At 40.6% G+C, this 12,483-nt stretch overlaps 1 protein-coding gene across 11 annotated transcripts in view; it reads left to right on the top strand.

Moving 5' to 3' along the window:
• The window catches only part of R3hdm1 (R3H domain containing 1), a 152,896-nt gene extending 140,791 nt beyond the window's left edge, over window positions 1–12,105 (top strand). For 5 of the 11 annotated variants that reach the window (XM_029563228.1, XM_008832448.3, XM_029563229.1 and 2 more), the window contains exon 21: window positions 11,478–12,104. In XM_029563228.1, coding sequence (XP_029419088.1) covers window positions 11,478–11,616 — 139 coding nt within the window. In that variant the 3' untranslated portion in view covers window positions 11,617–12,104. Of the gene's footprint in view, window positions 1–11,477 lie in introns of all 11 variants that reach the window. The other 6 variants (XM_008832445.3, XM_008832443.3, XM_008832444.3 and 3 more) reach the window with 3 other exon arrangements.
• The last annotated feature ends 378 nt before the right edge of the window (window positions 12,106–12,483 follow it).

The following is a 12,483-nucleotide window of genomic DNA, read 5'->3' as shown; positions in this document are numbered from 1 at the left end:
CTCAGACCATTATATCTGAGAAATCTCTTTAAATATATGTCCTATTTCTTGAGGCTTTTCTCCATAGAATCTCACTGATCTGAGATCTAGTCTCATTGTTTTGAATAAGCTAACTTTTCAGGTAGTTCAATTTCATGTCATTGGGCGTTACTCACTGTCTGACATGAAGGAATAGAAGAAACATGGACTTTGGAACCAGACCTAGGTGACATTTTGAATATTGCTAGTCTCTTTGTGCCATGGCTTCTTTTTTTTTTTTTTTTTTTTTTTTGGGGGGGGGGGGGTGGGTTATTTTTTGGAACAAGGATCCCCTTGAACCCCCAGCTGGCCTGGAGCTCACTATGTAGATCAGGCTGGCCTCGAAGTCACAGAAATCCGCCTGCCTCTGCCTCCCAAGTGCTGGGACTTTCTCATTTTTAAGATAATGTTTCTTCAGATTGACATGAGGACTTTAACAATTGATTTTTCCTGCTGTCATTTGTCAGTATAGCTGCTTTAAATCAGCAGTTGGGTTACTAGAAAAATTGAGGGGTTTTGGTTTTGGTTTTGATTTTGGGGTTTGGGTACGTGTGGTTGTATATGTTTTCATTATTTTTTTAAAAGAATGAATTGGGGGGGCTGGAGAGATGGCTCAGTGGTTAAGAACACTGGCTGTTCTTGAAGAAGACCCAGGTTCGAATCCCAGCACCCACATGGAAGCCAACAACTATCCGTAACTCCAGTTCCAGGGGATCCGACAGCCTCTTCTGCCCTCTCTGGCCATTGCATGACACCAGTGCACTTACCTACATGCAGGCAATACACACATACACATACAAATAATTTAAAAAAAAAAATTTTTTTTTTAAAAGGAATTCGATCCCAGCTCTAGAGGACTCCTTTGGAAAGAAAGCAAAGATTAAGAATTGACAAGTGGGCCGGGCATGGTCGCACATGGCTTTAATCCCAGCACTTGGGAGGCAGAGACAGGAGGATCTCTGTGAGGCCAGCCTGGTCTCGCATAGTGAGTTCAGGCCAGCCTGGTCTCGCATAGTGAGTTCAGGCCAGCTGTGGCTATAGGGAGACACTGTCTCAAAAAGACCAAAGGGGAAAAAAAAAAAATTGACAAGTGGGACTACATCAAACTAAAAAGTTTCTGTACAGCAAAAGAAACACATAAAAGAGTGAGAAACAGCCTACAGAATGGGTGGAATGATGAATTAACAGTCAGTATGTAAAAGGAAATCCTGCAATTCGATAGCTAATAAACAACTAATTTTGAAAATGAGTAAAGGACGCTGTCGAGATTGCTCAGTGGTCAAGAGCTGAAACTGCTCTTTTACTGGACTAGAGTTTGGTTTCCATCACTCATGTCAGGAAGCTTAAAACTGCCTTTAACCTCAGTTCTAGGGGCTCCAGTGCCCTTTTCTCTGCCCTCCACAAGTACCTCCACACACATATGCACTTATAGTCAGACACATAATAAAAATAAACTTTTTAAAAAATAAGGACTGATAGAAATTCCTATAGAGAAGATAAACAAATGGCCAACAAGTGTATAAAAAGTTGTTCAACACTGTGAGATTAATATAAAGAACTACTTTAAAAGAACTAACTTAGGCCAAGACATTAAGCATTCTGTTGACTGAAGAGTATGTAACCTGTTATATTTTGAAGCCTACCTACTTGGGTCAGCATTTTCTTCATCTTCAGATATATTCCTACCAAAATGGCGCTCATACCACAGAATGCTTCAGAATGTAAATAAAACCTTTCTTCCAAATTTTTTCTTGCCCAGAGTTTTTACATTTCTAAAACTTAGTTTGCCTTCAGTGTCCTTCAAAATGTATGTGTTCATTTTTATTTTACATTAGAGATAGTGAGATACAGAGATTATCCTTAGACTTGAACCCAAATACCTGAATTTTTGTTAATTCTGATTTCTCATACCCCACGTTAGGTTGGCCCATGATAATCGTTTTTTGTTTTTTTTTTTTTAATTTTATGTGTGTGTGTGTATTGCCTGCATGTAGGTAAGTGCACCTGTGTCGTGCAGTGCCCACAGAGGACAGAAAAGGGTGTCAGATCTCTTGGAACTGGAGTTACCAACAGTTGTTAGCTGCTATGTGGGTGCTGAGATTTAAACCCGGGTCTTCTGCAAGAACAACCACTGTTCTTAACTGCTGAGCCATCTCTCCAGCCCCGGCCCATGATACTCTTAAAACATACCAGTTAGGGCTGAAGAGGTGACTCAGTGGGTAAAGTGTTTGCCACACAAGCCTGATAACCGGAGTTGAGATCTCCAGAACTCACGTAAATGCTGGACACGGTAGTGCAAGCATCTGTAATCCCAGCATGCTCCCCTCTGAAGATGGGAAGCAAAGTCAGGAAATCCCTGGAAGCTTGCAATCCAGCTAGCCTGGGGTACTTATCAGTAAACAAGAAAGACCATGTCTCGAACATGGTGGAAGGTAAGGACTAACCAACCTCCAAGGTTGTTTGCTAACCTCCACACATCACACACAGGCATATGCATACCCACACTCAAACAAAACACAAACAAAACCATGACAGTCAATCATCATTCCTTTATTTTCCTATTTAGTCTGGGTGTGATCTTAAACTTGAACATCCTTTTTTCCCCCCCAAGTCCTCCAAGAAATTCTAATGGACACCAAGAGTTAAAACTCATCACACTACTACACTTGTTTTCATTCATGACTTTTCACCTGTGCAAGTAGCTATAGCCTAATAATATTTTACACATTTGTAGTATCTGCTTGTCTGAAGAATGCAAATTAGAACATACATTAATTTTAATAAATCTCGATATTTAAGATGGAAAGTACGTCTTAAATTCTAAGCCATGAGTTAATCTGGTCTTAAGTTTTGCATACTAAATGGTCTCTAATCGTTTCCATTCATTATCAGGTAATTAAGAAGTAACATTCCTGCCAGGCATGGTAGTGCACTGGACACCATTAATCCCAAGAGGCAGGGGCAGGCAGACTCTTGAGTTCAAGGCTATGTAGTGAGACCCTGTCTTTTAAAAAAAAAGGGGCCGGGGTGGGGGGGGCTGGAGAAATGGTTCAGTGATTAAGAGCACTGGCTGCTCTTGAAGAGGACCCAGGTTCGATTCCCAGCCCCCACATGGCAGATAACAACAATCCTTAGCTCCAGTTCCAGGGGATCCAGTGCCCTCTTCTGACCTCACCGAGCATTGCATGACACTGGTGCACTTACATACATGCAGGCAATATACTCATACACATAAAATAAAAATAATAAATAAACTATTTTTTCTTTTAAAAGCACCATTCCTATAAGAATGGGCCTTTGTTTTGGGAAACGTCTTTTTAAATTTTATTTATTATTTTTATTTTATATGTATGCATGTATTGCCTGCATGTAGGTAAGTGCACCCATGTCGTGCAATGCCTGCAGAGGTCAGAAGAGGCTGTATGATCCCCTGGGACTGGAGTTACGGACAGTTGTTAGCTGCCATTTGGGTGCTGGGATTCAAACCACGGTCTTCTGCAAGAACAACCAGTGTTCTTAACCATTGTGCCATCTCTCCAGGCCCTGGAAAATGTCTTAATTTAGCTAGGTTGCTTTACAGCCTCATGTTCTTACTCCTGTAGCAGAAACAGAATTTGATTTTATCTTCAACTCACCTTTCAGAAGGGGACTTCACACTTGGATTGGATTTGCCTTATGTGTTGGTAGGAGGATTGTGCTCAGTGGAATACAGGTTACTTGGGGATCACTTTCCACAAGTGGTGTGCTTGTCAGAAACGCTGGTGTAATGACTCATCATGAGCTTTTTTTCGGTCTTAAAATTAGTCAGAAAATTAGATTGTTTCTGCAGTATCTTTTTTTTTTAACTTAAAAAAAATATATTGAGAATTTCATACATGCATATAAGGTGTTTTGATCAAATCCACACCCACTTCCTCCCCTCCATCTCCTCCCATATCTCCCAATCACTTTTCCCTGAACAACTTTGTGTACTCTTTTTTTTTTTTAATGGGGCTTTTTGCTAGTCTAACATTCCCCACTCTGAAGAGATAACCCTAAAGTCTTTTAGGGATTAGATAAGAGCTCCCAAATACTTTTGACATTTTTGGCCTTTGGAACACTTTGGAACAGAGTATATTGCTAAGAGGCCCAAGGACATTTTGATTTTTAGCCAAGAAACTGGCTTCTTTTCTTTAAAAAAAAAAATTGTTATTTCTATTTATATATTTATTTATTTTGTCTTTTTGAGACAGGGTCTCCTTGTAGCTCCAGCTGTCTTGGAACTCACTATGTAGACCAGGCTGGCGTCGAACTCACAAAGATCTGCCTGCCTCTACCTCCCAAGTGCTAGGACTAAAGGCATGTGCCACTACGCCTGGCTTATTATTTTTATTTTTATGTGTGTGAGTGTATTGCCTGCATGTAGGTAAGTGCACCCGTGTTGTGCAGTGCCCGCGAGGACAAAAGAGGTCATCAGATCCCCTGGAACTGGAGTTATGGACAGTTGTTAGCTGCCATGTGGGTGCTGGGATTCAAACCTGGGTCTTTTGCAAGAACAACCAGTGTTCTTAGTCGCTGAGCCATCTCCCCAGCCCCCAAACTGGCTACTTTTCTTTGGGGTCTTTTTATCCTAACTGCTTAGCCAATTCCTACCTCCTATTCTTATCACACCATCCCCTGAAAAAGTTACCCAAATTGCCGATAGTGAATTGGGACACAGACTGCTTTGGCTTCTTCCATGCTGAACAGGGATGCAGGGTGAGGCAATTAGGGTACCCCTTCAGTGGGTCTATCTGAGACTCCCAATATCTTTTTTATTGCATTTTATTTATTTTGTATGTGTCTGTGTGGGGGCTTTCAAGTGTCACACCACATAAGTGGAGCTCGGAAGAAAACTTATGAGAGTCAGTTTTCTCTCAGGTTGTCAGGCTTGGTATCAAATACCTTTACCCACTGAACCATTTCACTCACCCTAGTTTGATTCCTGAAGAGTCTTCAGAAATGGTATGCAGGGGTAGGAATGTTGCTCAGATGATGGAGTACTTGCCTAGCATGACTGAGACCCTGGGCTTAATCCCTAGCACTGTATACTTCCGGTGTAGGAGCACATGCCTGTAATCCCAGCAACTCAGGTAAAAGAAGGCAGAAGGATTAGAAATCCAGTGTCATCTTCAGCTTTGTAGTGAGTTTGAGACCACCTTGGACTACATGAGACCCTGTCTCAGAAAAACAAAAATTAACAAACAAAAATATCAAAAAATTTGCATATACACAAAATACTTTTAGGAATTTTTCTATTTTGTTTCATTTTCCCATTTTTTTCTTGAAATTCAAAAGGATAATGTACATTTTCTTTGATTTGTAATGTATAATTTAGCATACATAGGGAGAAACTTGAAAAGACTTCAACCTTTTATTCTTTAGAACTCTATTTTTTTGTTTTTGTTTTTGTTTTTTTGAGACAGGGTCTCTTTGTAGCCCCAGCTGTCCTGGAACTCACTATGTAGACCAGGCTGGCCTCAAACTCACAAAGATCCACCTGCCTCTGCCTCCCAAGTGTTGGGATTAAAGGCGTGTGCTACCACGCCCAGCTAGAACTCTATTTTTTTTTACTGAATTTTTGTGTATTTCATACATAAAATCATCTTTATACCCCCTTCCCCTTTGGCACCCTCCCATAGCCCCCACACTGGAGTTCATACATTCTGTCATTTGTATTAAGGCCTATTATGTAAAGTTAGTGTCCCAAGATGTCCCTCAATGCAAGTTCATCCACCAAGGTTTAGTCAGCCTATCTAGAGCCTCTTCCTTCAAGATCAGCTCTTCCTCATCAGGCAGTAATCAGCTGCGAATAATTCTTTGACTAAGATTGGAGCTTGCTGTTCATTTCCACAGATCTGTGCTGGGTTTTTGTCTGCCTGAGTTTGCATGGGTCTTGGGCATGCTGACACCATTGCTGTAGGTTTGTATGAGAAAGATTCCAGGCGCCTGTAGGACTATTTCCATGTGGACTATTTCCGTTGTGCACTTCCTCCCTGGCTCTTACAATCTTTCTGTCTCTTCTTCCACGGTGGTCCCTGAGCCCTGGGTGGGTGGACCTCATTATAGGAGTCCTGTCCAAGGACCCACACACACTCTGCAGGCTCTTATTCTCTATGTTTTGGCCATTTGTGATCTTTTGTGTTCTTGGCCCTCTGTTTCAGTGAGCTTCATTGATGAGAGCTGAAAGATGCATTAGTGTTCTGTTCATTCCTTGTTCTATGTTCCGTGAGTCTTAGGTAGAGGTTGTATCCTAGATTTCCATCTAGGCTTGGGGAATTCACAGAGAATCTCTGTGTGTGAGCAGTGGTATAACTCTGTAATAATGTCTGTCTGTTGAAAAAGAAGCTCCTTTGATGGGTGGTGACTGGGATACTTGTCTGTACATTTAAAGAATTGTGTACATAGTAAGAAATTACATTTGTCTAGGGATATGAGAGCCTTGTGTTTTTGTCTAAGATCTCCAGCTATGTGTATTTGGCTAGGTTTACAGTACCAGACATGAGTTTCCTCCCCTTGAGTGGGCTTTAAGTCCAATTAGGTAGCAGTTGATTACCCCCAAAATAAAAGTGCCACTCCTGCACCAATGTCGTTTGCTATGTTGGTCATTGATGTGGGGGTTTTTTGATCTTTTTGAGACAGGGTTTCCCTGTAGCCCCAGCTGTCCTGGAACTCACTGTGTAGACCAGGCTGGCCTTGAATTCACAGAGATCCGCCTGCCTCTGCCTCCCAAGTGCTGGGATTAAAGGCATGCGCCACCACACCTGGCTTGATGTGTTTTTTAGGTCTTGAAGCTAGGGTTGGACCTTTGGTTGATGTTCTCTCTTACCAGCTTTCATAGTGCTCTCCAAGCTACCCTTCAGGGGAGGTGGCTTCCAGGTCAGTTCCAGCTCCACTGCTCCAAATCCTGTGTCCAAAGTATGTCCTGACTTCAGCAATAGGGTCTTACCATCAATTTCTAGGAGGCAAAGGGCTGTGGCAATAGCTTATGTAATTTTGGGAGTCTCTTGGACTACCCTGGCCAGTAACTCAAAGGAAAGTTTCTCCTGTCTGGTACTGTTTCTTGTTATGTAGTCTTCAGTTATACTCACGAATTCATGTAAGGATATTGTGTGTGTAATTTTTCAGTAGGTTTTTAGACTAATACGATTCCCTCTGGTTTTAATACTAGCTAGGCACTATTCTTTAGAATTCTTGAAAATGTTTTATGTCATAGAATCTTTATGAAATAATGTTAAATAAAATCAGTCTTTTCCCTTTCTCCTCTCCAGTCTGTTTTACCTCATTTCTGTAACCTTCCCCTGGAACAAACTGACCCTCCCTCTCCCAGTAACTATCAATTGCCAATAGATCTCAGCTAGGGCTGGAGCTTCTTGTCCAGCTCCCCATCCATGCTAGATTTTTGTCTAGCTTGGAATTGTACAGGTCTTGTGCATGCTCTGTCACAAGCACATGAACTACCCTGTTCTGTCCAGACAACATGGTTTCTTTATATTCATCCACCACCTCTGGTTCTTACAACCTTCCTGTTCCCTCTACTGCAATGATTCCTGGGCATTAGGAAGAGAGGATATGATATAGGTGTATTCGTTAGGGCTGAGCATTCCACAACTTATTCCTCTCTTATATTCATTTTATTGCTCCTAAGCTTCCAATTTTGTGCCCCACCCCCAGGCATCCTTTGAATTAATCATTGCTAATAAAGTCTGTCAATCTCATTTAAATCTTTTGGTGAATTTTTATCTTTATTCTTACTAAAAACAAGCTACTGACACCTAGCATAGAGAGAATTAAATGTAGCAATGTATAAAATGTCAGTTGTACAAAGTGAATATATTCTGGAGATCTGTGCAACATTGTGCCTATAATAACAATACTGTATTATACACTTAAAATGTGTTTGGGGGGCTGGGGAGATGGCTCAGTAGTTAAGAGCACTGGCTGCTCTTGAAGAGGATCCATGTTTGATTCCTAACAATCATTAACTCCAGTTCCAGGGTATCCACCACCTCTTCTGACCTCTATAGGCATTGCACAACATGGGTACACATACATACATGTAGGCAATATACTCATGCACATAAAATAAAAATAATTTTAAAAAATGTTTCTAATGTATTAGGGTTGGGGTGAAACTTGGTGACAGGTTACATGCTAAATTAATGTGCCAGGGCTCTGGGTTAGATCCCAGCACTGTGTTACAGGGAGAAAAAAAAAAAAAAAAAAAAAAAAAAAGAAAGCATGTAGTAAGTTAGGTGTTCTTCCCACATGGCTTTTTAGTGAGCAAACCGTTATAATCTTTAGCACATCTGCAGTTGATAGCCTAACAGAATATGTAGATAAAATTCCTTCTGGAATGTGCAAATGACATCCGGCCCCCTCCTCCTTTGGTCTCAACAACAGAGGTCCGCTTGGGAAACCAGTGAGTTTATTGTCTGTACTTAGAGAGCAATGGGTGAGGGTTTACTTATGGTGTGGGTGCTCACCTTGTAAGGCCATACTGGAAAGTCTCTATCAAGGCATGAATCATGATTTCCCCACAGCTGCACAAAATGGTGAGAGACCCTCCGCACAGCTTCCTCAGTTACATACCTTTGCCCTTCCCCCTTGTACAGCTAGGGTCGCTGGTTGGTTGGGAGGTATGCCTGACTGTCCCTGTCCCTTCTTTCTTGTGGAGCATAGCAGTCCACAAGCTTGGGAAGATGGCATCTGTCCATCATCTGTCTTGTCGGAGGACAGTCCTGTACAACAGAGTAGGTGGCAAAATAAAAAAGTTATTGAATGAATAAAGTAAAACGGTTACTTCTCATTGCTAAAACATTAATTTTTCATAGCATCTCAATTTCCTGTTTAATGAATGTAACCTTTATTTTTGTTTCAGAGTTTGTATGTTCATGTGCATGTATGTGGCTGTGTGTATGTGGCTGTGTGTGTGTCACAGAGACAGAGACAAGCTGAGAGAGGATGTTTGTTATGTGGGCTCATGAAGGCCACAGTAAGCATCTGGAGGTCAGAGGACATCTTGGATCCTGAGAATCGAACTCAGGTTTCAGTCTTGGCAATGAGTACCTTTATTCATTGAACCATCACCTCAGCCCCCAGTATTTGTAGTTTTAAAGAGAATAAAGACAGGAAGTTAGGGCTGTGGTACGGCACTTGCTTACCATGCATAAAACCCTGGATTTGATCAACAGTATTGCAAAAATAGAGAATGGTGTTTAAAGACTGGCATCTTTTTTCTCTTTTCTAAAATGTTTCATCGTCTAGTCTGTATGTCTCAAATTGAGTATCTTTCACAGAGATAAGCAGTAGACACCTAGAACTCAGTTTTAAAATTCTGGAACTACTTTTTATTTATTTACCTAAGGGATTGTCTACAGCTTGAAAACGTTTTTTGCTGACTAGTAAACCAAAGCCCACTGGAGTGATAAACTGAAAATGCAGTTCGTAATTGAGTGGTGTGGGATGTCTTGGTCACTTGGGTAACTTCTTTTACTAGGAGGCTTCTTATCACCCACGTGTCTCACAACTTGAGAAAGCAGAGGCGCGAACACACACACACACTCATCATATACACAAACACAAAATGAACTTGAGTAAACACACATGCACACACATATATGCACACACATACATACATGACACACACAAAAAGCCTATATGTAAGCCATAAGCATGTGAACTAGATCAGGGAAAGAGATTTGGGGGTGGGTTGCAAGGAAACCTGAAAAACCTTAGGCCCTGGGAGACCCTTCTGTTTTCCTCACTATCAGAACATTTATGTACAAACTGTCATTTAAGCTGGATTGTTTCTACAGGTAGTTGATATTCATATAATGTGTTCTGAGCATAATTAACACCAAAATTAGAATTTCTATTTCTGTGCAATCCCTCCCCTCACATTCCTTTTTATTGAACTAAATTGGAGTTACTGCCACTTAAACAGCAAAGCTTCACTAATTCCTATTATTGGAGAATCATCAGCCTGAATTGTGTATGAACCTTTGTGGGTATGGGGTGGTTTGCCCAGACCTTAAAAATGCTGCGTGCTCTTTATCATCCCCAACCTCTGGGCATTTTTGAATATGTAAATGTAAACACACATACTGAACCCATGTGCCTACACTTAACCTTAGCTATTAACAACTAATGACTATTGTATTTTTATCTAAATCTCTGCCTCTGCCCCCTCATACAGTATTTTTAAATTGTTCCCAGGTATCACATTATTTTGTTGATGAACATTTCAGTGTAGTTAGCTCTAAAAAACTTTTAAGTACCATTAGCCCATTTCATATCTTAATTTTTTTAATTCCCTAAGTAAATTAAGTATACCTCATAAATATTGTTTATGTTCTGGGTTTTCCTTAGCATTTCCCATTGTCTAGATTTGACTGATCATATCATTATAGTGTCATCTGAAATGTGTCCTTGTAGTCTCTGTAATTCATTAGGTAGCTAAATTTTAATGTAGTTACAATAAAAAAAATAACAAATAAATAAAAAGATGCTTTTTAAATAAAATAACAAATAAATAAAAGATGCTTTATTGAAAATTCCCATTAAGGAGAAGATTGAAAAGAGACTGATACCTAATAGGGGCTTATATATAAAAAACTTCTAGCCGGGCATGGTGGCACACACCTTTAATCCCAGCGCTTGGGAGGCAGAGGCAGGCAGATCTTTGTGTGTTCAAGACCAGCCTGGTCTACATAGTGAGTTCCAGGACAGCTGGGGCTACAAGGAGACCCTGTCTCAAAAAGACAGAAAAAAAAAAAAAAAAAAAACAACCTTCTGCTGGGCATGGTGGCACATCCTTTTAATCCCAGAACTCAGGAGGCATAGACAGGTGGATCTCTGTGATATCTAGGCCAGCTGGGGCTACAGGGAGACCCTGTCTCAAAAAGACCAAAAAAAAAAGACCAGAAAAGGGGCACATGATTAAGAGCACTAGCTGCTCTTGGAGGGGACCCAGTCTTGATTCCCAGCACCCACATGGCAGCTAACAACTATAACTCAAGTTCCAGGGGAATTCAGCACTGTCTTCTCTCTTCCACAGGTATTTCATGACTCCAGTGCATTTACATACATTCAAGCAATACATTCATGCACATAAAAATAATAAAATATTTTTTAAAATAAATTAAGAAAAACAGGAAAAAAAATGTGAGTCTAATCATTGTCAGTGTCATTCCTTTTTGTGTAGCTCCATAAGATCCAAATGCACTGCTTTTATTTTATAAAGGTAGTGACTTTTCTTTTTTAAATCACTTGAAAACTTCAAAGGAAATTTAATTAATCAAAATTCAGAGAAAAGAGTTGATTTAGGTTTGACTACTACTGCCTACCAATTTGAAAAAATCTTAAATAAATTTGGAGGACTGTTTAATCATCTGCATCTCAGTGTACTGTCTTCTCTGTTTGATGTTTTTTCCTCACAGCCCTGCAGTTGGTTACTTACATCCAGGATCAGAACAAGTACAGTTTCCTCGAACCACATCACCATGCAGTTCTCAGCAACTCCAAGGCCATCAGTGTGCAGGTATGCCTAGATACAGAGATCATGGTTTGTCCATTTGAGATAGTTCACAGTGGGGTTTGGCCTGCAGTGTGCTAAGATATATTCCAGATGTTTTGGATACTGTGTTGAGTCAGATTAGCATGTGCAGTTTACACCTTTCTTTTCTAAAACTGTGATTACTCTCCAGCCCTTATTCTCTTCCCTCTGAGATATCATGATTCCCGGGCCCCATTCCTAGGCCCTCCTGTTTGCAGAGTTTTCTGGGTGATCAGCCAGTCTCTGAGACTTCAACCACTTCTTCCTGCCAACACCCTGCAACTCTTCTACTCAGACACGATCATATAGCCACCTGCCTACTGTCTATCCCTACCCTGAAGTTGAAAGGCAGGTCAGACTCAGTATTTTCCTCCTCTTTTTTACATCACTTACCACAGCTTCCACATAATAACCAAAAAAGAAATTTCTGGCTTATCAGTCTCTTCTCTCATTCTCTGTCATACACACAGTCACCATTTCCTCACAGCTAGTGACTTCTTTCCTTCCCCACTGCTGCTAACTCTAGTGTGTTCTTTTCATATCTTTGCAGTAATCTCTTAAATATTTTGCTTGTTTTCCTCACCTCTTTTTAAAAAATTATTTTTATGTATAGGAAGTGTTTTGCCTGCATATATGTAAGTATACTGCATGCATTCAGTGATCATAAAGACCAGAAGAGGGCATCAGATATTTCCTGGAACTGGGGGTTATACATGGTTGTTAGCCTCCATATAGGTGCTGAGAACCAAACCAGGTACTCTGCAAAGACACAGTGCTCTTAACTAATGAACTATCTCTCCAGCCCATCATGTTTTTCTCAAGTTTTGCTCCTTCCGCAACATACACACAGTTAAAAAAATTACTATCCTGAAATGGAAATGTCTTTGTCA

The sequence above is a fragment of the Nannospalax galili genome, unplaced genomic scaffold (assembly GCF_000622305.1).
Source record: "Nannospalax galili isolate Female #2095 unplaced genomic scaffold, S.galili_v1.0 scaffold995, whole genome shotgun sequence".
In the NCBI taxonomy this organism is placed as follows: Eukaryota; Metazoa; Chordata; class Mammalia; order Rodentia; family Spalacidae; genus Nannospalax; species Nannospalax galili.
The sequence above is the reverse complement of the archived record's forward strand: the minus strand, read 5'-3'. Positions and strand labels throughout refer to the sequence as shown.